Source organism: Podarcis filfolensis (assembly GCF_964270895.1).
Source record: "Podarcis filfolensis genome assembly, chromosome: 4".
NCBI classification, from domain to species: Eukaryota; Metazoa; Chordata; class Lepidosauria; order Squamata; family Lacertidae; genus Podarcis; species Podarcis filfolensis.
This window is the reverse complement of record NC_139607.1, coordinates 98630398-98654845: the sequence shown is the minus strand read 5'-3', so window position 1 is coordinate 98654845 and position 24448 is coordinate 98630398. Positions and strand designations below refer to the sequence as shown.

The following is a 24448-nucleotide window of genomic DNA, read 5'->3' as shown; positions in this document are numbered from 1 at the left end:
AGGCCCATGCCCAGATATCCTTTGGGGGTGAGGCTCTTGGCTGGACTCTGAGCATCTCCCTCCCTTGGCCAGAAACCAGAGGAAAAGCTTACAGGGAAAAGGGCTTTGCAGGAGGCAAGGAAGCTCCTCCTAGAATTCCGGAGTGGAGAGATAGGAGGGGATCCCAGGGTCATCTAGTCCAACCCCCAGCAATGCAGGAATCTCAGCTGAAGCATCCATGGCAGATGGCCGCCCGATCTCTGCTTAGAAACCTCCAAGTGAAGCCTTAATTACTTGGGATCCATTTGCCCGCTTACCCAGGACGTAGAGGAGCCAAAAAAAAAAGCACCAGGGATTCAGTTCCTTCGGAGAAAAAAGTTTATTGTGATCTGTGCAGAGGCAACCAGCGGAATTGCTTCCAAAGGCTGGCGGCCCCTAATACACGTAAGCAAGCAATATTTATACCCCTGCAGCACCTCCCGACCACCCCCCACCAGTAACTCATCGAAATGAAGCCTTATTTACCTCAGGGATGCAGAGGCCCGCCAACCGCGGGCCGCGGAGGGAAACAAAAGTTCCAAGGAGACGAAGGTTCAAAGAAAAGAGATATATTCAAAACTGTATGCAGGGGCAACCAGCAGAATAACTTCTGAAAACTGGCTGCGTCACATAGCTTCAGGCAACAACATTTACACTTACACCCCACCCTGGCAGTCCATACATTGTTGCATATGCCTCGAGATCAGCTTGTGTGTCTATTTCTGATTGGTCTAAGGGGGGCATGGGCTCCTCGTGGCCTTCTGCCAGATAGGTTCAGAAACTCGTGCTATGCTGTCTCAGGGGTGGCGTGATGTGGTGTGACAAAAGGAGGGGGCTATGCAGGTGCTTCCTCTACAGTTTGACAGTTTGGCCAAAGCCTTATTTCCTTATAAGGGCAAATAGGGCGAGGGAAGTATTTCTTAAAGTTCTCCCTTTCAGTTTCAGGAGAATAGAAACTTCCCCTCCAGATTGCTGTAACTCGCTCAGTATTGCCAAAGCAATGGCCAGTCTTCACAAACTGTTGAAAAACGTTATGGTTAAGATAGCTCTATAAGTAAACAGCTCCCTACAATATCATATTCCCCAATTTGCCCAATTTGCCTTATTGGGTGTTGCTAAAACATTTCGCCAGTGCACTCCTTTCACTTATCAGCCAAGCCTGCACATCTTGTTTGCTCGAGATGCATTCCTCCTCCTTCTCTCCGGGCTTTGCCTTCCAACTGTTAATACACTCCCTGCCTACTCCCTTCACAAGGAAGGAGAGTTCACCACCTCCCAAGGGAGACCTTTCTCCTGCCAAAATGAGTAATAATGAGTAATAAATTAAATGAGTAAATGAGTAATACTTTCTTATGCATGCTTTTTATGCTAATATACAAAGTATGCCATTTACCTATCCAGAAATGCTTAATCGCTAATTCAATGGACTGAAAATGGATGAACAAAAAAAAAAATTTTCCTTCCAGTAGCACCTTAAAGACCAACTAAGTTAGTTCTTGGTATGAGCTTTCGTGTGCGTGCACACTTCTTCAGATACACTGAAACAGAAGTTGCCAGATCCTTCTATATAGTGAGAAGGTGGGGAGGGGTATTACTCAGAAGGGTGGTGGGAATGGGTGGTTGGCAGATAGCTGTGATGAGCCTGTTGACGACTTTTAACGACTGCAATAGGTCTTACAGGAAAAAGCAAGGGGTGAGAAGGTGAAAAATGGCTTTGTCATGTATAATGAGATAAGAATCCAATGTCTTTGTTCAGACCAGGTCTCTCCATGGTTTTAAGTTTGGTAATGAGTTGCAATTCAGCAGCTTCTCTTTCCAGTCTATTTCTGAAATTCCTTTGTAGTAATACAGCTACTTTGAGATCTTGTATAGAATGTCCTGGGAGATTGAAGTGTTCTCCTACTGGTTTCTCTGTCTTGTGATTCTTGATGTCCGATTTATGTCCGTTTATTCTTTGGCGTAAGGTTTGGCCTGTTTGTCCAATATAGAGAGCTGAAGGACACTGTTGGCATTTGATGGCATATACAATGTTAGACGATGAGCAATTAAATAGTCCCGAGATGGTATGTGTGATGTTGTTGGGGCCAGTAATGGTGTTGTCCGGGTGTATGTGGCAGCAAAGTTGGCATCTGAGTTTATTGCAGGCTCTGGTGCCAGTGTCCGTGTTACGTCTGGTTAGGAGTTGTTTAAGATTGGGTGGCTGTCTGTAGGCAATGAAAGGTCTTCCTCCCAGAGCTTGAGAAAGAGAACTGTCATTGTCCAGGAGAGGTTGTAGATCTCTGATGATGCGTTGTACTGTTTTAACTTGGGAGCTGTATGTGATGACTAGAGGTGTTCTGTTATTTTCTTTTTTGGGTCTGTCTTGCAGCAAGTTCACTCTGGGTATCTGTCTGGCTCTGTTGATCTGTTGTCTAACTTCATCTGCTGGGTATTTTAGTTCTAAAAAGGTTTGCTGTAGATCTCTTAGGTGAGAGTCTCTGTCTGTAGAATTGGAACAGATATGGCTGTAACGTAGTGCCTGGCTATATACAATGGACTGTTTGGTATGTTTGGGATGGTAGCTAGAGGCATGTAGATATGTTTGTTTGTCGGTCAGTTGGTTTACGGTATAAGGTGGTGGCTATGCATCCATCCTGTATTTTTATAGTAGTGTCCAAAAAATGTATTTCTTGCATAGATTGATTCATTGTTAGGTTGATTGTGGGGTGAAAATCATTGAATTTCTGGTGGAAGGTGTCCAGGGTCTGTTGACCATGTGTCCAGATGATAAAAATATCGTCAATGTATCGCAGGTACAAGAGAGGTTTGAGTGGGTAGGAGTTTAGGAAACGTTGTTCTAAATCTGCCATGAAGATGTTGGCATACTGTGGGGCCATGCGGGTGCCCATTGCTGTGCCGCTGATCTGAAGGAACAGGTCATCACCGAATTTGAAGTTGTTGTGGGTAAGGACAAATGGGCAGAGTTTGGTGGCAAAGTCCGCTGTGGTTTTATCTGAAATGGTGTTCCTTATAGCTTGTAAACCATCGTTGTGTGGGATGTTGGTATACAGAGATTCCACATCCATAGTAGCTAGTATAGTGTTGTTGGGAAGATTATTTAAAGATTGTATTTTCCTCAGAAAATCTGTGGTGTCACGTACATAGCTGGGAGCACTGATGGCATATGGTTTCAGAACAGAGTCCATATAACCGGAGACACCCACTGTAATAGTGCCAATACCTGAAATGATGGGGCGTCCTGGATTTCCTGGTTTGTGTATTTTAGGTAGAAGATAGAAAGTTCCTGGTCGAGGTTCTGTTGGTGTGTTGGTGAGGATCTGTTCTTGGATGTGTGAAAATGGATGGTTGCTGTTATTATGTTTAGGGAAGCTTTTAATATTTGATGGACTATTAATATTTGATGGACTTTAATATTTGATGGACTATTGTATTTTAATATTTTGTTGGAAGCCGCCCAGAGTGGCTGGGGAAATCCAGCCAGATGGGTGGCGTATAAATAAATTATTATTGTTATTATTATTATTATTATTATTATTATTCAGGTGAGTGTTCTCCTTTCGAAAGAGGCAGGTGGAATCTCCATGGTTGCTAATAGCATAACGTTGAAAGGCTAGGGAAATATGGGGAGCCCTAGAGCATCTGCTTGGCATGCAGAATGTCCCAGGGTCAACCCCTGACATCTCCTGCAAGGGCTGGACGAAATCCCTGCCTGAAACTCTGGGGAGCAGCTGCTAGTCAGTGTAGGCCAGGGGTCCTCAAGCTACCGTATTTTTCACTCTATAAGACGCACCAGACCACAAGACGCACCTAGTTTTTGGAGGAGGAAAACAAGAAAAAAGAATTCTGAATCTCAGAAGCCAGATCAGCAAGAGGGATCACTGTGCAGTGAAAGCAGCAATCCCTCTTGCTGTTCTGGCTTCTGGGATAGCTGCGCAGCCTGCATTCGCTCCATAAGATGCACACACATATCCCCTTACTTTTTAGGAGGGAAAAAGTCTTACAGAGCAAAAAATACGGTATGTTTCACAGGATGAATCCAGCCTGCCAGGGTCGTGAATCTGGCCTGCACGGCCATTTCAGAACCCGCCAAGTGTCTGAGGCTGAAAGCATCTTGCAGCCCCGCTCAGTCAGTCCCTGCGCTGAAGTAAATGCCACAAGCGTGGTGGCGGCTCCAGCAATGAAAGGCCAGGGGGTTTTGCCCAGGGACAGGGAAGTGTTGTCTTTGGCTTGAAGAGCAAAATTGCGGTTGGAGGAGGAAGACAGACTTGGGTCGATTTGGTTTCCTTACGTAGACATTTACTTTAAAGGTGGGAGAAGGAAGTATAGTCCTATTTCTGTCAGTGGCGCAGCGGTTTTCCACTCCTGTGATTTACATGCTCTGAAAGTTGGGGTCTGTTTTGATATTTAAATTTTAAAAGGGTGAAGTGGAACCAGATATTGACCATCTCCTTAGCCTGGGAAGCCACATTCTGGTAGAAGGAGGCCAGAATTAGCCCCCAAGGCCTGGGGTGTCCCTCCTCCCCTGCAGTAGGACTTGAAATCCAGGAGAAAACTCTTGGAATACCCTTGCCAGGTGCTCAGGGAGGGACTGACCTGTCCCCATGTCCTTCTCTTTGCAGATGTGCTGCAAACTGTGTTGGAATGTGACATCAAGCTTTATTTATAGCAGAAGATAACAAAGAAACATGGCGTGAGCTGTCTTCCACAGCCGTCTCCTCCTCGGTCAGAGTAAAAGAGAAGAAAGGATGGAAGTGATTTACAGACTGACGTCCATTCTTACACCGACAGTACAGAAGTTGTAAACATGGATATCATGTTACACTAGCAATGGGAGAATGAAATACTGACAGTTTGGCCACCAATTTGGTCCAAGACTAAAGTTGGCAACCCTCATGGTCCAAGAGTGCCAGGGACTCCGTGGTGGGGGCGGTGGGGGCCGCTTTGGCCCAGATTAGCCCCTGACTCCGAGACGCTCTTTCCTCCCACAGGACCTCTGATGTTACGCCCTTTGGGAAAGTGGGGAGGAACAGAAACCAACAGCCAACAGCATCTCTACTCAGCTGGTCTTTGCCCGAAGTTCCCCCATCTCAGAGCAAGTAGCTCTCCCTCATGGATTCAGTCCTTTCATCACTTCCATCTCCCCAAGAGGCTCCCAAGGCTACTCATCCTCTGCAGTTGAGAACAAACCTAACTGAAAAGAACGGCTTCCTCTTCTGGTGACACCAGAGAATTCTAGAAGACATTCACCCTTTCCATATAGCATTATGGATGCACGATTCCCACAGACAAGTTTCTTGGCAAGACAAGGGCCTTCGCTGGCCATAGAGTGTCCTCCTCAGCATCCCCAACGAAGGAGCTGGGTTGCAAGAGCTGCAGCTAATGGGGGGCTGTCCTCCCCCCTCCCATCTCACCTGGCTGCTAGGTAGGAAAGCAAGACCCAGAGAGAGTTGTGGGAAACCCCGAAACCAGCTTGCTCTGTGCTGGAGCCAAAGCTGCCACTAATAGAGAAGCAAGATCTGTTCGGGTCTTGATGCTGTGAGCCCCTCCGTCCGACACTCCGGTTGTGTATGTGAGTAAATAAAACTAGATATCATAAAGACGCCACAGTCTCCGCTGACCTTCGTTCCAAGGAAACCGAAGATGGGGAAGCGCCTGGGACCCCTGGAATCTCACCGCTCAGAGACTGGGGTAGTTTGCAAATACAAACACACATACAATAATTTGTGCCTGTGTTCCTAATAGATAACTAAGTGTGAAGAGCATGTCATGTGCTTCAGCAACAGCCCTCCTGAAAATAAGGAAATGCAACCCCCATTGCTGGTCGACTCAAAAAAGAAACAAAGGAATCTGCTCTGGTGTCCCATGATGTCTGTGGGGCCCCTAAGTAAGAGGAGCCATTGCTTTGCTTTCTTTTCTTTTAAAAAAAAAAAGTTAATTATAGAAATTTTAACATAATCAAATATTCAAATTTCATTTTACAATTTCAGTTAACACCCCCCCGCCATGCGAATTCCCCCAACTTCCCTTCCTGGTTTATAACATCTCTGTTTCTTTTGCTTATAAATTTGTATTCCTTATATATTAAAATGAAGGTTATAACATTTGTCTCTTCCTTCTCATTTTTACCTCATAACTGCATTTTCTGTTTGTATTAGTCCACTGTAAGTGTATCACTCAAATCCTGCCAGTGAGTTCATTTCTATGCATTGTTTCTGTATATACATCTTAAAAGGTTCCCAATCCTTTTTATAGTCATTATTGTCCTTATCTTTAAGTCTCTGAGTTAGCTTCGCCATTTCAGCCTATTCCATCAACTTTTCTTGCCAGTGTTCTTTCACTGGTTTTTAATCCCCTTTCCATCTTTGAGCTAGTAAAATTCTGGCCGCTGTTGTCACATACATGAAGAGATTTTCCTTATCTTTTGGTAAATCCTGCCCTAAAATACCTAATAAAAACGCTTCTGATCTTTTAACAAAGGTTATCTTAAAACATTTTTTTCATTTCATTATAGATCATCTCCCAATAGGTGGAGCCAGGTGGGCCCAGGTCCAGGTGAGGGGGGGTTGCCATGGTGACAAGGACCACAGACTTGCAGGCGGCCATTTTGGGTTAGCAGTGAGGCGAGTGGAGGAGAGAGCAGTTGGTGGCAGTTGACGGAGGACAAGGCGAGGCAATCAGTGGATTCTTATTTTCTCAGTTTCTTATTTCATTTATTACTTGTTTTTCTCTTCTTGAAGATGTGCCACAGGCTTTCTTCATCCAGCAATGGTGAGTATTGGAGGAAACAAGAGTAGGGAGAGCATAGCTGACAACGTTTCCCTTTTTTGAAGGGAAATTCCCTTATTCCGAACAGGATTCCTCGCATGAAAAGGGAAAAGTTGACAGCTATGAGGGAGAGGATCCCAAAGACCTGCTCCCCACTGCCAGGACTCTCACTTGTGAGGAACTGACAGCCTGACTTTTGCTGGAGGCAGAGCAAGATCTCTTGCTCCAGGTGACAGAGCTGCCAGGCAGCTGCCCTGAGAGGCCTCCACGCCCTTCAGGTGTCCAAGCACCGGACAGTGGAGGCCATTCTGGGGCTGCCGGAGAGGAGGACCCTGCTGGCTTACGTTCAGGTATCCTGTCTGAAAGGGGAATCATCTTAGGGACTTCCTGTGAAATTCTGCGTCAGGGATGCTGTTCCTAGAATGGAGGCATGTGCAACAGGTCAGTCGCGATCTACTGGTGGATCCACAACTCTGGTCACTGCTCCCTGAGAAAAGCTCAACAACTCTGGGCAAAGACAATGGGTAGATCACTGGCAGGTTTTTTATTACTGGGAGTAGATCTCAGCATCTTGGAAGTTGAACGTCCTGTAGCCTTTCTAGGCCTTTTAACCATAGGTAGGAAAACGTTGCACCCGGGCAGAGACGAAAAGGGTCAATCGACACCAAGGGTTTAAATCCAGAGAAAGAGCTTTATTCTGCCGTGGGGGGGGGGGGCGCAGAGGCACCTGTGTGATGGATTCACAAAACAGGCCGCAGAAAAAAACATTTTACAGCAGGTTTTTATCCTTTTTCCCAAACCCCCTTTTTCCCTCTCCCCCTTCACAGGATTGCATAGAAATGTTTCTCTTGTTCCCTGGCTCTGTTCCCGGAAAAGTTTGCAACAATCTAGATGTACTGTTTGACAGTGTACTGTTTGACAGTGGGAGAACTCTGAAATTTACCTGTGGAAAGAATCTTGCATGTTAGATTTGGACCTTGGCAACCTTTCTTCCATTGCTGATGGTTCAGTACTTCACCGTTATTTCCCCTTTGGGACCCCCTGGGGCAAAGATTTGGGGCAACCAACCATTTTACACAAACACACAAAAGGGGTCCTTCTCACTGCCGTTCCCTCAATGGCTCCCAATTTTACAAAAAGAAATTTGAATCAAGTTTCATGTGCAGAGCATAGCTTTGTCACCTCTTGGTTTAAACCTACTTTTTCTTTTCTTCTTTTTTTAAACCAACGTAGCCACTGTACATGTACAGGGTACATGATTCAGCAATCTATTATACCATTTGAAGTGTTGCATCACCTGACTAAATTACCATTTGAATAAAGCCATGATTGGCTTGTCCTACCAGGGTCTCAAGGAAGGTGAAGGGGTAGATTTAAGATTTAAGAGACCAAATTCCCAAGGGCATAAAACCTTTTCAGTTAGTTTAAAATCCACTTTCCCAGTTTGATGTCCTAAGACATTTCTCATACGTATGCTTTCCTGTTTCTTTTTGCTTAGCAAGCAGGCTTATAGATCAGAACTTCAACATTCAGACAACCCAACAACTCAACTTTCCCACCAAAAGCCAGTAATAAAAGTTTGGTCAAGGCACATTCCACCTAATTATGAATTTGTATGTGCTTTAAAATTTGGCTGGACTTTAGCGTATTTGAAGTCCGATTTGAATAACAGACAAAGTGATGAAAATCCCCAGATAATCACTCAAATGCTTGATATCGCCAGCTCTGCTTCAAAACATCACCGCTTTCACCTCCCACTTCTTAACACTCTCTATTCCAAACTCTGAAAACCAGTCCTTCCATCTTTTTCTACCAAAGAGCAAAGCTTGGCTAAATTTCACCCCACCATAACTTAAAATTCACTCTCCAATGCTTGCAGACACATCCCTTCTCCTTCGGTGATGCCCAGAATTGAACACATTGTGACAACTTTAAAGATTTGCCACCCCATGTCATTTCTGTAACATCTGCAATCATGTGTGTTGTGTTAGCAATTCACTCCTCCCATTGCTGGATATGTGGCTAGTATGTCACATGTCTCTCTTTACTTTCTTTTAAAAAAATGAATATTTATTGAATTTTATAACAAATAAAAATGCAGATCTCAATCATCATGTTATTTGCCATTGTTTTCCCTCCCCTCTTCTGGACATCCCTCAACTTCCCCTCTGCTGAGTTATTTAGCTTTATTTGTTGTATCCTGCTTTTCTTATATAAAAGCAATTTCCCAAATCATTTCTCTAAAGTGTCTGTTACTGAAATAAAGTTGTGAACGTTTATTCAAACCCTGCCAGTGAATCCAGTCCATTTTGTTGTTTCTGCAAATAGACTGTAAATGGTTCCCAGACTCTTTTGAAGTCCTTTTTGTCCTTCTCTCATAGTTTATCTGTTAGCTTAGCCAACTCTGCATAGTTTATCAGTTTTTCTTGCCTTTATTCCTTTGATGGTATGTCTTCTGTCTTCCAATATTGTGCAATCAAGATTCTGGCCGCTGTTGTAGCATACATAAATAATATTCATTTTTCTTTTGGCAGCTCTTGGTTTGGGATACCTAACAAAAAGGGTGTTTAAGAAAGTTCATTTTGAACATGAAGCTGTTTACTTTCCTAGGCTTGGAAAGTGTAAGAACGGAAGTCAGTCTTATCTCTTCTGCTCTGCTGTGCTTTTGCACTGTTCTGTGTCTCCCTGTCTGTTGCTGAAGACGAGAGAGGACGCCATTATAATCCCTTTGGTGTTGACTGCAAATGTGATGAGCATCCCCTCAGTTCCTTCATCCAAGTCACTTATCAAGACGTTGAACAACAATGGGCCCAGAACAGAACCCTGCAGCACCCCTCTGGTCACTTTTCCCCAGGATGAGGAGGAACCATGAAGGAGTCCTCTTTGGGTTTGGTCAGTCAAATCCACCTAACAGTTACCTCATTCAGCCCACATTTTACCACCTTTCTCACATAAACACCACAGAGGACTTTGTCAAAAGCCTTACTGAAATCGAGACGCACTACTTCCACAGCAGTCCCCTGATCAACAAACTTTGTAACTCCATCCAAAAAGAGAAAAGAAGAAAAGGAGAGATTTCTTTGGCTTCACTTGTTTTTGAGAAAGCCAAGCTTTCATCCTGTATGTTTATAATGCAAAATCTTCAGATGAAGAGCAAATAAATTTTAAAAAGAATAAATGAGGATATTGACAAGCTGGAACATGTGCAAAGGAAGGAGATTCATGTCTTTATCTAATTTGGAAACCACACGACCCAGTGCTGCCGACTTGAATAAAATATTGATGGGGGGCCAGGTAAGGCCCGCCTTGCACAATCAATCACATGATGCATGCATGCCATTTGAATGGCAATGCCTATAAAGGCGGCAACTTTTTTAAAAAGTAATACTTTGAGCCCGTACTTCAATTTCCCAGCAGCTACCCTTGCCCCAGAGACACTTCTAGCATTCCATCTCCTCTACCTGTGGCATTGTTCAGCAGTGGGGAAAGTGACCTCTTCACACCGGATCTCCATTTGGTATGGCCCTTTCCAGGTTTTTTTCTGCCCCTTGTGTTTGTCTTTCATTTGTTCTCCTATGTGTGGGTACTCTAGGTGGCGCAGAAAGCACCTAGAAGCTCCCTAAAGGTTGAAGTGCCGATCAAACTTCTGTTTTGCGCTCTATTAATTCCAATTAGCAGTACTGGGGGTGGTTCAGATTCTGGGGCAGTGCTTTTGGCCAGCAGAGGGTGTCACAGGGCCAGCCTACTTTCCCTTTAAAGCAAACTTGGGTCTCCAGCTGGTTTTGGATTACGGCTCCCATCACCCCTAGCTAGCAGGACCAATGGGGAGGGATGATGGGAGCTGTAGTCCGGGAGCTGCTGGGGACCCAAGTTTGGGAAACCTTGCTTCAAAGCAACTTCTGCGCTTCACCCGCAAAGATGGGACCTGTCCATGTTTGTATTTTCTTGCATTTTGTTTTCCTCATGACCTTTGTGAGTTTATTTTTTTATTTTTTAAGAGAAGGATAAAAGGTTGTGTTTGGGGGGGGGAACACCAAAAACTGGGGGGGTGGCATCCTCAAATATTTTATTGGGGGATGGGTCAAAGACCCCTAGGCCTTTAAGGGTTGTAGCCTATTCCCTACACCCACAGGTCTCAGGATGGTTACAACATAAAACACAACATAAAAACACAAAACATCACATGTTAAAAGGGCATTAGATTTTTTGTCCAAAAAAATTATTTATTAATGTTCTTATGTTACATTGGTAAACATTATCATGTAACATCACAAAGCTTATTATACTATAATTTTCAACATGTATACAAAGTTTATATGCTAAAAGAAAAAGAAAACAAGGACAAAAAATTATTCCAAAATCATATATGTACCAACACTTTGGACTACCTGTCTATCCCGTTGTATATTCCTTTTCCACAAAAGAATGTGCTCTTATTACTGTATATTTCTTTACATTTTATCTAATACATTCCTATATCAATATGTACCCTTGGTCTTATTTCTCAACTGAGTCTCTTTCCAACGTCAATTGAATGCTAGCATAGATAGCGAACCATTACTGTATTTTTGAACATATATCTATCCCACTTTTCCATAAATTTTTGTTTTGAATTGCCTCTCAGGCTATTTGTCAACTGCATTTCAGCAAATTCATGTAGCTTGTTATGCCAGTCCGTTTTTGTCTTCCTTCCACCCCTTTCCCACCTAAGTCCAAGCTGCAGCCGTTGCATATAAGAATACCTCTCTAAAGGCATCCAGGATGTCCCTGCCAACAATACTTAACAGAAATCCCTCTGGTCTTTTTAGAAAGGTTATTCCAAACATTTTTTAAAACTCATCATAAATTAAGGCCCATAACACTTTGATTTTCATACACGTCATTTAGCCAAAGGCCTGGATTCTGAAGCTGAATAATGGTTTTTCCCACCTTTGTATGGATTCTTTGATGGGAAGTGAGATTCTGGCTGCGACTGAAGCTCTTTCCACATTCCAAACACTGATAGGGTTTCTCCCCTGTATGAATTCTTTGATGGGAAGTGAGAGAGAAGGTCTGACTGAAGCTCTTTCCACATTCGACACACTGATAGGGTTTCTCTCCTGTATGAATTCTTTGATGGGAAGTGAGCTCATAGCGTGTCCTGAACCTCTTTCCACATTCGACACACTGATAGGGTTTTTCCCCTGTATGAATTCTTTGATGGGAAATGAGAGAGGAGCTAACATTGAAGCTCTTTCCACATTCCACACACTGATAGGGTTTCTCCCCTGTATGATTTCTTTGATGGGAAGTGAGATGGGAGCTCTGACAGAAGCTCTTTCCACATTCCACACACTGATAGGGTTTCTCCCCTGTATGAATTCTTTGATGGGAAGTGAGAGAGGAGCTATCAGTGAAGCTCTTTCCACATTCCACACATTTATAGGGTTTTTCCCCTGTATGAATTCTTTGATGGGAAGTGAGAGAGGAGCTATCATTGAAGCTCTTTCCACATTCCACACACTGATAGGGTTTCTCCCCTGTATGATTTCTTTGATGGGAAGTGAGATGGGAGCTCTGACGGAAGCTCTTTCCACATTCCACACACTGATAGGGTTTCTCCCCTGTATGATTTCTTTGATGGGAAGTGAGATGGGAGCTCTGACGGAAGCTCTTTCCACATTCCACACACTGATAGGGTTTCTCCCCTGTATGAATTCTTTGATGGGAAGTGAGAGAGGAGCTATCAGTGAAGCTCTTTCCACATTCCACACATTTATAGGGTTTTTCCCCTGTATGAATTCTTTGATGGGAAGTGAGATTGGAGTTATTCTTCAAGCTCTTTCCACATTCCACACACTGATAGGGTTTCTCCCCTGTATGATTTCTTTGATGGGAAGTGAGATGGGAGCTCTGACGGAAGCTCTTTCCACATTCCACACACTGATAGGGTTTCTCCCCTGTATGATTTCTTTGATGGGAAGTGAGATGGGAGCTCTGACGGAAGCTCTTTCCACATTCCACACACTGATAGGGTTTCTCCCCTGTATGAATTCTTTGATGGGAAGTGAGAGAGGAGCTATCAGTGAAGCTCTTTCCACATTCCACACACTGATAGGGTTTCTCCCCTGTATGAATTCTTTGATGGGAAGTGAGATGGGAGCTACCAGTGAAGCTCTTTCCACATTCCACACACTGATAGAGTTTCTTTCCAATGAGATTTTGTTGATGGGAAGTGGAATGGGAGCTCTGACTGCAGCTTTCTCCACACTCCACATTTTTACTTGGCTTCTCCTCTCTTGGGATTTTGTCATGGTCACCTTTGTTTTCGATTTCCGATACATAGCAATCTGCAATGGAGACAAAAAGGGATAAGAACCTCTGGAATAAATGGAGAAGAACTGAAGGGAGTTGTGTCATGTGACAAAGACACATGAGAGCAGAAACAGGAAACAGGCTGGGAGGTCCACAATCATTTGTGTCTACTAAAATCATTCAGGCCTAACTGCTAACTGTTGAGTCACTCAGTCTGCCTCAGTTGTGAGCTGAGTCAGTATGTAATCTCAGTCAAACTGTTTGGAACCATGTTTTTATGAAGAAGTTTATTTTAACTCAGTAAAGCTCTTATTCTTTCACTTAAAAACTCAGCATTATTAATTTACACTGCGCGTCAAATTGGGTATGTGTTCGTTACCTGTGTTGTTTGTCATCAACCAACATATTTATTATTGGATTCTGATGAATTGTTGAATGTTGCTTTCTTTGATACACAGTAGTGATCAAAATCCCCTTCATATTTCACTGCCTTGCCGTGGTGAAGGGACTTGTATAACTCAGAGAAGCTATGCAAAGAAATAGAGGAAAACAATAGAATGGGAAAAACCAGAGATCTGTTCAAGAAAATTGGAGATATGAAAGGGACATTTCGTACAAAGATCACCTAATAGAAAGGACCTAACAGAAGCAGAAGACATCAAGAAGAGGTGGCAAGAATACACAGAGGAATTATATCAGAAAGATATGGATGGCTCGTACACCCCAGGTAGTGTGGTTGCTGACCTTGAGCCAGACATCCTGGAGAGTGAAGTCAAATGGGCCTTAGAAAGCACTTCCAATAACAAGGCCAGTGGAAGTGATGGTATTCCAGCTGAACTATTTAAAATTTTAAAAGATGCTACTGTTAAGGTGCTACACTCAATATGCCAGCAAGTTTGGAAAACTCAGCAGTGGCCAGAAGATTGGAGAAGATCAGTCTACATCCCAAACCCAAAGAAGGACAGTGCCAAAGAATGCTCCAACTACCGGACTTCCGGAGGCGGCGCCAACGGCAATGGCGGTCTCCTTCTGAGTAGGAGGGAGAAGCTCCGCAGAAAGTGGGTCTGTCCGCTACGGCGAAGCGGAGACCCGGCTGAAAATCGCAGGCAGAAGGAGCCTGCGAGCGTGGGACTCGGCGGGCACCATTTAGCGAGGGAGCCCCGTAAGGGGTTCCGGAGCGTAACGGGAGCGGTGCGGTGCTATGAGTCGACTGCTGCTTCTGCGGGGTGAAGCCGCGTAGCTGTTGCCGGAGAGCGCTGACCTATTTCCTGTGAAAATTTGGCTGCTAAACGACTATCCGTGAGTAGGTGACTTTAAAAGATTTGGATTCGAAGAGAAAAAAACCTGAAAATTTGGCACTGAAGCAGGAAGGTGTAAACAGGAAGTCCGCCTTTCCGCTTTGTAACAGATCAAAGCAAAGACGTTTCTACACTAGTACTTTAAAGTGGAGCATTAAAAACTTTAAATTCAAGCATTAAAACGAAAGAATTCCCCCCCCCCCCCAGATCAGGAGAGGGGGGAAAGCAAGGAAAGTGACTTTATTTCTTCTGGGAAAATTAAAAAAAAAAGCTGTCTTTTGGAATCCCTGGGAACGGACTGCCAGGTGTATGAGGACTGTTACATTTGGACTCGCACTACTTATGAACATTGCTACATTTAAGATCTAACTCTGCAAGGTGATACATCTTGAGAGTCTTCTTTGGATTGGAAACTGTTGCTTGTTTATATTGGAGGGGACATGGAAAGTTAGGAAAGTACTTTGTTACTGTGAACTTTATGGCTGCTACAGTGTCCCCCTAGAGGACTATTCAAGAGTGCATCTAGCTGGGGGAATTTTCCATTGCTGACATTGGGGAATTTCCACAGTAAGGCCTGACCGTGGGACCGACCTTGACTGAAAGATAAAAGGGGATGACTGAACAAAGAGCAACAAGATCCAAGGGCAGAGTGCAACAGTCTAGTACAGTCTCCCAGCAACGTAGAGCATCTGTGCCCGGCCTTCCTGTGACTCAGGAGGAAGATTCGGGGCAAACCGAGATAAAAGGAATGGCCTCAGAAGGGGAATTTACATCTGTACTGAATAAAATCTATGAGAAATTGGAAGGCCTAAGTAAACAGGTTTCAGACCAATCAACTAAAATTGAAGGGAACACAGCCAGCATTAATTCAAACACAAAAGCCATTGAAAAATTGCTGGAGGAATCTGCGTCTACTAGAAAAATAGCTGAGGAAGCAAAAGAAAAAGTTGTGGCTGTGGAGGAAGAAATTAAACCTATGCGTAAACAGATTGGGGATCATCAGGCTTTATTGTTTATGATCGAATTGAAAGAAAAACAGACAAACCTGAGGATCAGGGCCGTGCCGGAACTTGAAAAGGACAATTTGAGTGACTATCTTACACAGGAATTTGTGAAATTTTGGAATTTGGAGCTGGAAAAAGATTTTAAGATAGTGAGCGCCTTCAGACTTGGAAGAGGGGGAAGGAAAAACAGGGTGAGAGACTGTTTGGTGACCCTCCGTACGAAAGAAGAGAGGGATAAAATACTGAGTGCTCACTTTCAGAAGACTTTAGAGATCAACGACTCCAGAGTTGAGATTTTTAAGGATATACCGAAATATCTCTTGGATCTGAGAACCAATTACGGAGACTTGGTGGCCCTACTGAGAAGGAATTGTATAGCCTTTAGATGGGAATTCCCCCAGGGACTGTCTTTTACCTTTAAAGGGAAAAAGTTTAGAATCAGATCAGTGGAAGACAAGGAAAGATTTTTGAGAGATTTCGAAGAAGACTTACAAAAAGAAGCGACAGAAGTGCTAAGAGTCCAGAGACCAGGAGTTTTAGACATAGCACCACCACCTTTGGGACTTGACAAATCAAAAAAAAAAGATACCACCGCAAGAACTCGACGAGCTTTTGGGAGCAGCTGGAGGAAATTAAAATAAATACATCATGTCTCTGCAATTATTAAGCTGGAATATTCACGGTTTTAACTCACCGAAGAAGAGGAGGAAAGTATTTCATATATTGAAAAAGGAACAATTGGACTTAATTTGTTTACAGGAAACCCATGTGGTAAGGCTCCATAGAAAAGTTCTTATTAACAAAAGATTGGGCCAAGAATTTATCTCATCAGACAAAGTCAAAAAGAGAGGAGTTGTTATTTATGCTAAAGAGAGCCTATCACCGAAATTTGTTTTTAAAGATGAACAAGGAAGGTTTGTTGCAATTGAGATTCAATCACAAGGTGAAAAATATTTGATCGTAGGAGTGTATGCACCAAATGAGGGGAAGTCTGATTTTTTTAAGAAATTGCATGAGACATTGTTGGACTATTTGGACTATAACATCATTATGATGGGAGATATGAATGGGGTGGTATCTACAAACATGGATAAGTCGCAGAGACAGGTGGTAACTAAAGATGGCAGATTACCAAAAACCTTTTTTGAATTGGCTGACAATATGGACTTGATTGACATTTGGAGAACCAAGAACCCCCTTGGAAGAGAGGGAACATTCTTCTCTGAAGCCAATATGACCTGGACAAGAATTGACCAAATATGGATAACTAGAGGACTGCCACCTAAGACACGAAAAGTGGAAATTTGCCCAAAAACCTGCTCCGACCATAATGCAGTGAAGATGGAGATGAAACTAACGCCAATCGGTTCCTATAGATGGAGGATGAATGACACCCTGTTCAGAGACCAGGAGGTGATTAAGAAGGCCCAAAAAACTTTGAGAGACTACTTTGAGATAAATCTGAACACTACGGTTGAAAAAAGGACAATCTGGGACGCAGGCAAAGCGGTTATGAGAGGGTTTCTGATCCAACAGAATGTAATAAAGAAGAGAACCCAAAATGAGAAAAAAGATAAAATTCTGGAAAAAATAAAAGAAGGAGAGAAGAAATTAAGAGCGAAACCAAAATCGCAAGAGATTCTGAGAGAAATTAAGTTATATCAAGTACAATATATGAAAATGATAAACCAGGAAGTGGAATGGAAAATTAAGCAGATGAGACAAAAGTCATTTGAATCGGCTAACAAATGTGGGAAACTGCTAGCATGGCAGATGAAGAAAAGACAGAAACTAAATACTATTACAAATTTGGAGGTAAATGGAAAGATCATACAGAATCCATTGGAAATTAGAAACTGTTTCCAGAGATATTTTAAACAACTATACACACAAGGGCCACAGAAAGAGGCTGAGTTAGACCAATTCCTGAGGAAAAATGGACTACAAAAAATCTCTCAAGAAAAAAAGACAATGTTGAGTGATAAAATTACAGAACAGGAAGTGGAGGGTGCCATTCAGAATATGCAGTTGGGTAAATCTCCAGGACCAGATGGCTTAACCTCCAAATATTATAGAGTTTTGAAAGACTGGTTAATTCGGCCACTAAAGGAGGTCTGCAATGAGATCCTAGAGGGGAAAAAGGCACCGGAGTCGTGGCAGGAAGCCTATATTACACTTATACCGAAAAACTGAGTCTGAAAAGACGCAACTTAAGAACTACCGCCCCATATCCCTGCTTAATGTGGATTACAAAATATTTGCTGATATTTTGGCTAATAGGTTAAAAAAAGTATTACTGGAAGAGATCCATAAGGACCAAGCTGGCTTTCTCCCGGGTAGACACTTGTCGGACAATACGAGGAATATAATTAACATTTTGGAGAAGCTGCAAGTGAACATAAACACCAAAGCAGTTTTAATTTTTATAGATGCGGAGAAAGCCTTTGACAACATTTCTTGGTGTTTTATGAAGAAAAATCTTCAGGGGATGGGGGTGGGCCAAGGGTTTGAAAATGGTATAAGTGCAATTTACTCAGAACAAAAGGCTAAACTAATTGTAAACAATGTGGTGACAGAGGAATTTAAGATAGAGAAAGGTACACGACAAGGCTGCCCAATTTCCCCATTGCTCTTTATTTCAGTCCTGGAGGTATTATTGAACATGATTAGAAGGGACCGTTTGATTAAAGGTATTCAGGTCGGAGCCAAGCAATATAAATTGAAAGCTTTTGCAGATGACCTAGTATTAACATTACAGGAGCCAGAATCTAGTTCGAAAAGGGTTTTGGAATTGATTCAAGAATTTGGTCAGGTGGCAGGATTTAAGTTGAACAAGTTAAAAACTAAAGTTCTTGAGAAAAACTTAACACCGATTGAGAAAGAAAGGTTTCAGAAGGAGACAGGCCTAACAATAGTAAAGAAAGTTAAATATTTGGGGGTTAACATGACTGCTAAGAACTTAAACTTATTTAAAGATAACTATGAGAAATGTTGGTTAGAAGTGAAGAAAGACTTAGAGATATGGTCAAATCTGAAGCTTTCCTTGTTGGGCAGAATTGCGGCTATTAAGATGAATGTATTGCCTAAGATGTTATTTTTGTTTCAATCTTTGCAAATTTTGGACAAGATGGACTGTTTCAAGAAGTGGCAGAGAGATATTTCTAGATTTGTCTGGCAGGGCAAGAAGCCCAGAATAAAATTTAAAATACTAACTGACGCAAAAGAAAGAGGTGGATTCGCCCTGCCAGACCTGAAACTTTATTATGAATCGGCCGCATTTTGTTGGCTGAAAGAATGGCTGCTTCTTGAGAACACAGACATTTTGGACCTAGAAGGTTTTAATAATGTTTTTGGGTGGCATGCATATTTGTGGTATGACAAGGTTAAAGCTCACAAAGCATTCAAAAACCATATTGTCAGGAAAGCATTGTTTAATGTTTGGTTAAGATATAAAGACTTACTGGAGAATAAAACCCCAAGGTGGTTGTCACCAATGGAAGCAAAGGCACTGAAAAAGTCCAATATGGAGGCCAAATGGCCGAAATATTGGGAAATATTGGAACAAGAAGGAGACAAATTGAAATTGCAGAGTTTCGAGAAATTAAAAGACAAGGTGCGAGATTGGCTTCATTATTTTCAAATAAGAGAGGCCTATAATTCGGATAAAAAAATAGGCTTCCAGGTGGAAAAATCAAAATTGGAAACTGAACTGTTAGAACCCAAAACTAAAACACTTTCAAGAATGTATAACTTGCTGCTAAAATGGAACACGCAGGATGAAACAGTTAAATCTGCTATGATCAAATGGGCACAAGATCTTGGTCATAACATCATGTTTGCTGACTGGGAACAGTTGTGGACCACAGGTATGAAATTTACGGCATGTAATGCCCTAAGAGAGAATATTATGAAAATGATATACAGGTGGTACATGACACCAGTCAAGCTTGCAAAAATATATCATTTGCCCGCTAATAAATGTTGGAAGTGTAAAGAAAATGAAGGAACATTCTTTCACCTTTGGTGGACGTGTCCAAAGATTAAGGCTTTCTGGGAGATGATTTATAACGAAATGAAAAAAGTATTTAAATATACATTCTTTAAGAAGCCAGAGGCCTTTCTCTTGGGCATGGTTGGCCAATTGGTGCCAAAGAAGGACAGAACTTTCTTTATGTATGCAACAACAGCAGCAAGAATTCTCATCGCAAAGTATTGGAAGACACAAGAGCTACCCACCCTGGAAGAGTGGCAGATGAAGCTGATGGACTATATGGAATTGGCGGAAATGACTGGCAGAATCCGAGACCTGGGAGAAGAGTTGGTGGAAGAAGACAGGAAGAAATTTAAAGACTATCTTCGGAAATACTGTAAAATTAATGAATGTTAAAATTATGCCTGGATTGGTAATAAGTGGTAACTAGCGACAAAAGTTAATAAGATTATGTAAAAAAATGTATTGATAAATGGTTGAAAATATTGAGGTATAATATGTTATGACACAAAGTTAAGATATTTGAAAAAGGGTAAGAATTTGCTGAACCAAGTATGTAAATGGGAACACAAAAGGGGGGAGGTGTGAGGAGGTCAAGGATACAAGCATATGAATTTGAGGTTATTGAGAAAAATAGATTTGTTTTATCTTTTTAACTTCTTTTTTTTTCTTAATTAGCTGTTTTTTGTGTATTTTTTGTGTTTTCTTTTTTGTATTGTCTATTTTTATTTGTGGTTTCTTTTTTTATTCTGTAAATTTTTACTTTTTTCTTTTGTAAAACTTTAATAAAAATTTATTTAAAAAAACACACAAAGAATGCTCCAACTACCGCACAATTGCACTCAAATCACATAAGCAAGGTTATGCTTAAAATTCTACAAGGCAGGCTTAAGCAGTATGTGGACCGAGAACTCCCAGAAGTGCAAGCTGGATTTCGAAGGGGCAGAGGAACCAGAGACCAAATTGCAAACATGCGCTGGATTATAGAGAAAGCTAGAGAGTTCTAGAAAGACATCTACTTCTGCTTCATTGACTATGCAAAAGCCTTTGACTGTGTTGACCACAGCAAACTATGGCAAGTTCTTAAAGAAATGGGAGTGCCTGATCACCTCATCTGTCTCCTGAGAAATCTCTATGTGGGACAAGAAGCTACAGTTAGAACTGGATATGGAACAACTGATTGGTTCAAAATTGGGAAAGGAGTACGACAAGGCTGTATACTGTCTCCCTGCTTATTTAACTTATATGCAGAATTCATCATGCGAAAGCCTGGGCTGGATGAATCCCAAGCCAAAATTAAGATTGCCGGAAGAAATATCAGATATGCAGATGACACAACCTTGATGGCAGAAAGTGAGGAGGAATTAAAGAACCTTTTAATGAGGGTGAAAGAAGAGAGCGCAAAATATGGTCTGAAGCTCAACATCAAAAAAAGGAAGATCATGGCCACTGGGCCCATCACCTCCTGGCAAATAGAAGGGGAAGAAATGGAGGCAGTGAGAGATTTTATTTCCTTGGGCTCCATGATCACTGCAGATGGTGACCGAAATTTAAAGACGGACAGACCCTGAAGCTGAGGCTCCAATACTTTGGCCACCTCATGAGAAGAGAAGACTCCCTGGAAAAGACCCTGATGTTGGGAAAGATGGAGGGCACAAGGAGAAGGGGATGACAGAGGATGAGATGGTTGGACAGTGTTCTTGAAGCTACGAGCATGAGTTTGAGCAAACTGCGGGAGACAGTGGAAGACAGAAGTGCCTGGCGTGCTCTGGTCCCTGGGATCACGAAGAGTCGGACACGGCTAAGAGATTAAACAACAACAACAGTGGCCAAAACTGTGGAAGCCTTTTTGGGGAAAAGTGTATTTCAGAGGTTTGATGGCTCATAACCCCACTTCTTTTGGAGTAATATTATAAAGATATATATCAGTGGGAAGATAATTTAATCAAGAATGCAATCCAAGAAAGTTTGTTCAATTATCTGTATTCTTTCAAACATTATAGCCAAATAAGCAGAAAAAGGAAGCACAACATGCTTAGGTTGACTTTTGTCAGTGTGTTACGTGATTGCTAACAAGTTGGTTGGTTGATTGCTAACAAGTTGGTTGGTTTTAAACGGCGTTTCCGTGCGCTGCTCTGGTTCGCCAGAAGAGGATTGGTCATGCTGACCACATGACCTGGAAGCTGTACGCCGGCTCCCTTGGCCAATAAAGCGAGATGAGCGCCACAACCCAAGAGTCGTTCGCCACTGGACTTAGCAGTCAGGGGTCCCTTTAACTTTAAACGCACCCCAAATACATAAACGAAATGCTTGAGCCCAAACTGAAGCGTTCCGCAGGTGATCTTTTCCCAGATACTGAAGCATATTTATTTATTTATTTCAACAGGATTCAGCTCCATGTCCTGTTGCTGCTGTGTGCAAACGGTGCTTTCAAGATGATCCCATTCCACTCCCGGAATCGCCTGAGAATAGCCAAAACTTTAATCCAATTGGAAATCTATGCAGCCGACTAAAGAAACTTGTTAATCAGAGGCAACCCAGCAATAAGACCCAATCAACAGAGGCAATAATTCAGTTTTGGTTTGGCATTCTTACAGCTGCAGAACTAAAAACTTGATTCACTTCATGGGAAGGTGTTGTAAGGCCGTAATGAAAGCTAAAGGTTACCAATGGTTACCAAAGGTTTCACGTTTTTTCTTTATGACTGCTGTTCTAATAAATACTCCTTCATAAAAGTCATTGCATTACATTCTTCATTAAATTATCTTTCCATTGCGATATAATTTTATGGTATTACTCCACACAAAAGTGGTGTTAGGAGCCATCAAACCTCAGAAATACACTTTTCACAAAAGGTTTCCACAATTTCGGCCACTAGCATAAGTTGTTCATTTTAAAATTAATGTTCTTTTTATATGGAATCAGATTATTATTATTTATGTTTCATGATGATATATGTGTTGGAAGCCGCCCAGAGTGGCTGGGGCAACGCAGCCGGATGGGAGGTAGAAATAAAAATTATTATTATTATTACTACAGTGGTACCTCGATTTAAGAACTGTCCTGTTCCAGAAAAGATTAAGTTTGTAAACTGAGGTACCACTGTATTACTATTACTATCACCACCATCATCCTCATCACTGCTAATACTACCTGAGATTCCATAAGCCTAGCTCTTCTCTGGGATGGATTTTGTTTGGCCCAGTCATGGCACCCCCTCCATCTCCAATGTCAGTCGTCTCTTTGGTCAACCCAAGACTGACAGGAGCAAAAACAAAAACCTGAAGCTACTTAGCTTTCCTAACAATTCTGAAGCTGACATTGAAGATGGCCTGGGAAGTTCAGACCAGCCCAATCCTGGTAGAAAAAGGAATAATTTGAGGAAGATTGTTCAAAGAAAAAACTGTAATTTACTCTTTATTGTGGGGGTGTTAGGTTCCCAGGTGTTATGGGGGCGCTGTTGAGCTCTGTGAAAATAGATGAGGTTGGTCACATTGAGGTATTTTTTGAATTTCCAGGCAGATATGACGATCCCACAGGGAGCCCTACCAAGAGAGGCCACGATCCCACGATTCTCCTCCATGACATCCTTATGCAGAGCTCTCTGGTCAGGATCCAGCAACGCCCACTCCTCGTCCGTGAAATGAACAGCAACATCTTCAAAGCACACTGGACCCTAAAAGAAAAAGGGAAATGTCCTCTTCTGAGACAGCAGAAATATGATCTGCTACACAATGCACTGTTGTTTCCTTCCTGTTAATAATAATAATAATAATAATTTATTATTTATACCACGCCCATCTGGCTGGGTTTCCCTAGCCACTCTGGGCGGCTTGCAACAAAACACTAAAATACAATAATCTATTCAACATTAAAAGCTTCGCTAAACACGGCTGCCTTTAGATGTCTTCTAAAAGTTTGGTAGTTATTTTTCTCTTTGACATCTGGTGGGAGGGCGTTCCACAGGGCGGGTGCCACTACCGAGAAGGCCCTCTGCCTGGTTCCATGTAACTTGGCTTCTTGCAGTGAGGGAACTGCCAGAATGCCCTCGGCGCTGTACCTCAGTGTCTGGGCAGAACGATGGAGGTGAAGATGCTCCTTCAGGTATATTGGATCGAGGCCGTTTACGGCTTTAAAGGTCAGCACCAACACTTTTGAGTTGTGCTCGGAAACATACTGGGAGCCAGTGTAGGTCTTTCAAGACCAGTTTATATGGTCTCGACAATCGCTCCCAGTCACCAGTCTAGCTGCCGCATTTTGGATTAGTTGTAGTTTCCGGGTCACCTTCAAAAGTAGCCCCACATAGAGCGCATTGCAGTAGTCCAAGCGAGAGATAACTAGGGCATGCACCACTCTGGTGAGACAGTCTGCGGGCAGGGAGGGTCTCAGCCTACGGACCAGATGGAGCTGATAAACAGCTGCCCTGGACACACAATTGACCTGTGCCTCCATGGACAACTGCGAGTCCAGAATGACTCCCAGGCTGCACACGTGGTCCTTCAGGGGCACAGTTACCCCATTCAGGACCAGGGAGTCCTCCACACCTGCCCGCCTCCTGTCCCCCAAAAACAGTACTTCTGTCTTGTCAGGATTCAACCTCAATCTGTTAGCCGCCATCCATCCTCCAACAGCCTCCAGACACTCACACAGGACTTTCACCTCCTTCACTGGTTCCGATTTGAAAGATAGGTTGCTGACCCAGGCTAACATACTGATGAGCACCCAGCCCAAACTCCCTGATGATCTCCCCCAGCGGCTGCATGTAGATGTTGAAAAGCATGGGGTAGAGGACAGAACCCTGAGGCACCCCACAAGTGAGAGCCCAGGGGTCTGAACACTCATCCCCCACCACCACTTTCTGAACACGGCCCAGGAGGAAGGAGCGGAACCACTGGATGACAGTGCCCCCAGCTCCCAGCCCCTCAAGACGGTCCAGAAGGATGTTATGGTTGTTCAGCAACCACTTGCTCAATCACCTTGCCCAAGAATGGAAGATTTGAGACTGGGCGATAGTTAGCCATATTGGCAGCATCTAAGCCAGGATGGGCAAGGATCAAGGAGACACGTGGTTGGTTTCA

At 42.8% G+C, this 24448-nt stretch overlaps 1 protein-coding gene across 1 annotated transcript in view; it reads right to left on the bottom strand.

Moving 5' to 3' along the window:
• LOC310760700 (uncharacterized protein) overlaps positions 1–24448 on the bottom strand; it is a 53365-nt gene that overhangs the window by 13722 nt on the left and 15195 nt on the right. Inside the window, exons 5-6 of the mRNA XM_083609696.1 lie at positions 22920–23046; positions 11930–13112 (exon numbers count right to left, since the gene is read on the bottom strand). Coding sequence (XP_083465822.1) covers positions 11930–13112; positions 22920–23046 — 1310 coding nt within the window. The remainder of the gene's footprint in view (positions 1–11929; positions 13113–22919; positions 23047–24448) is intronic.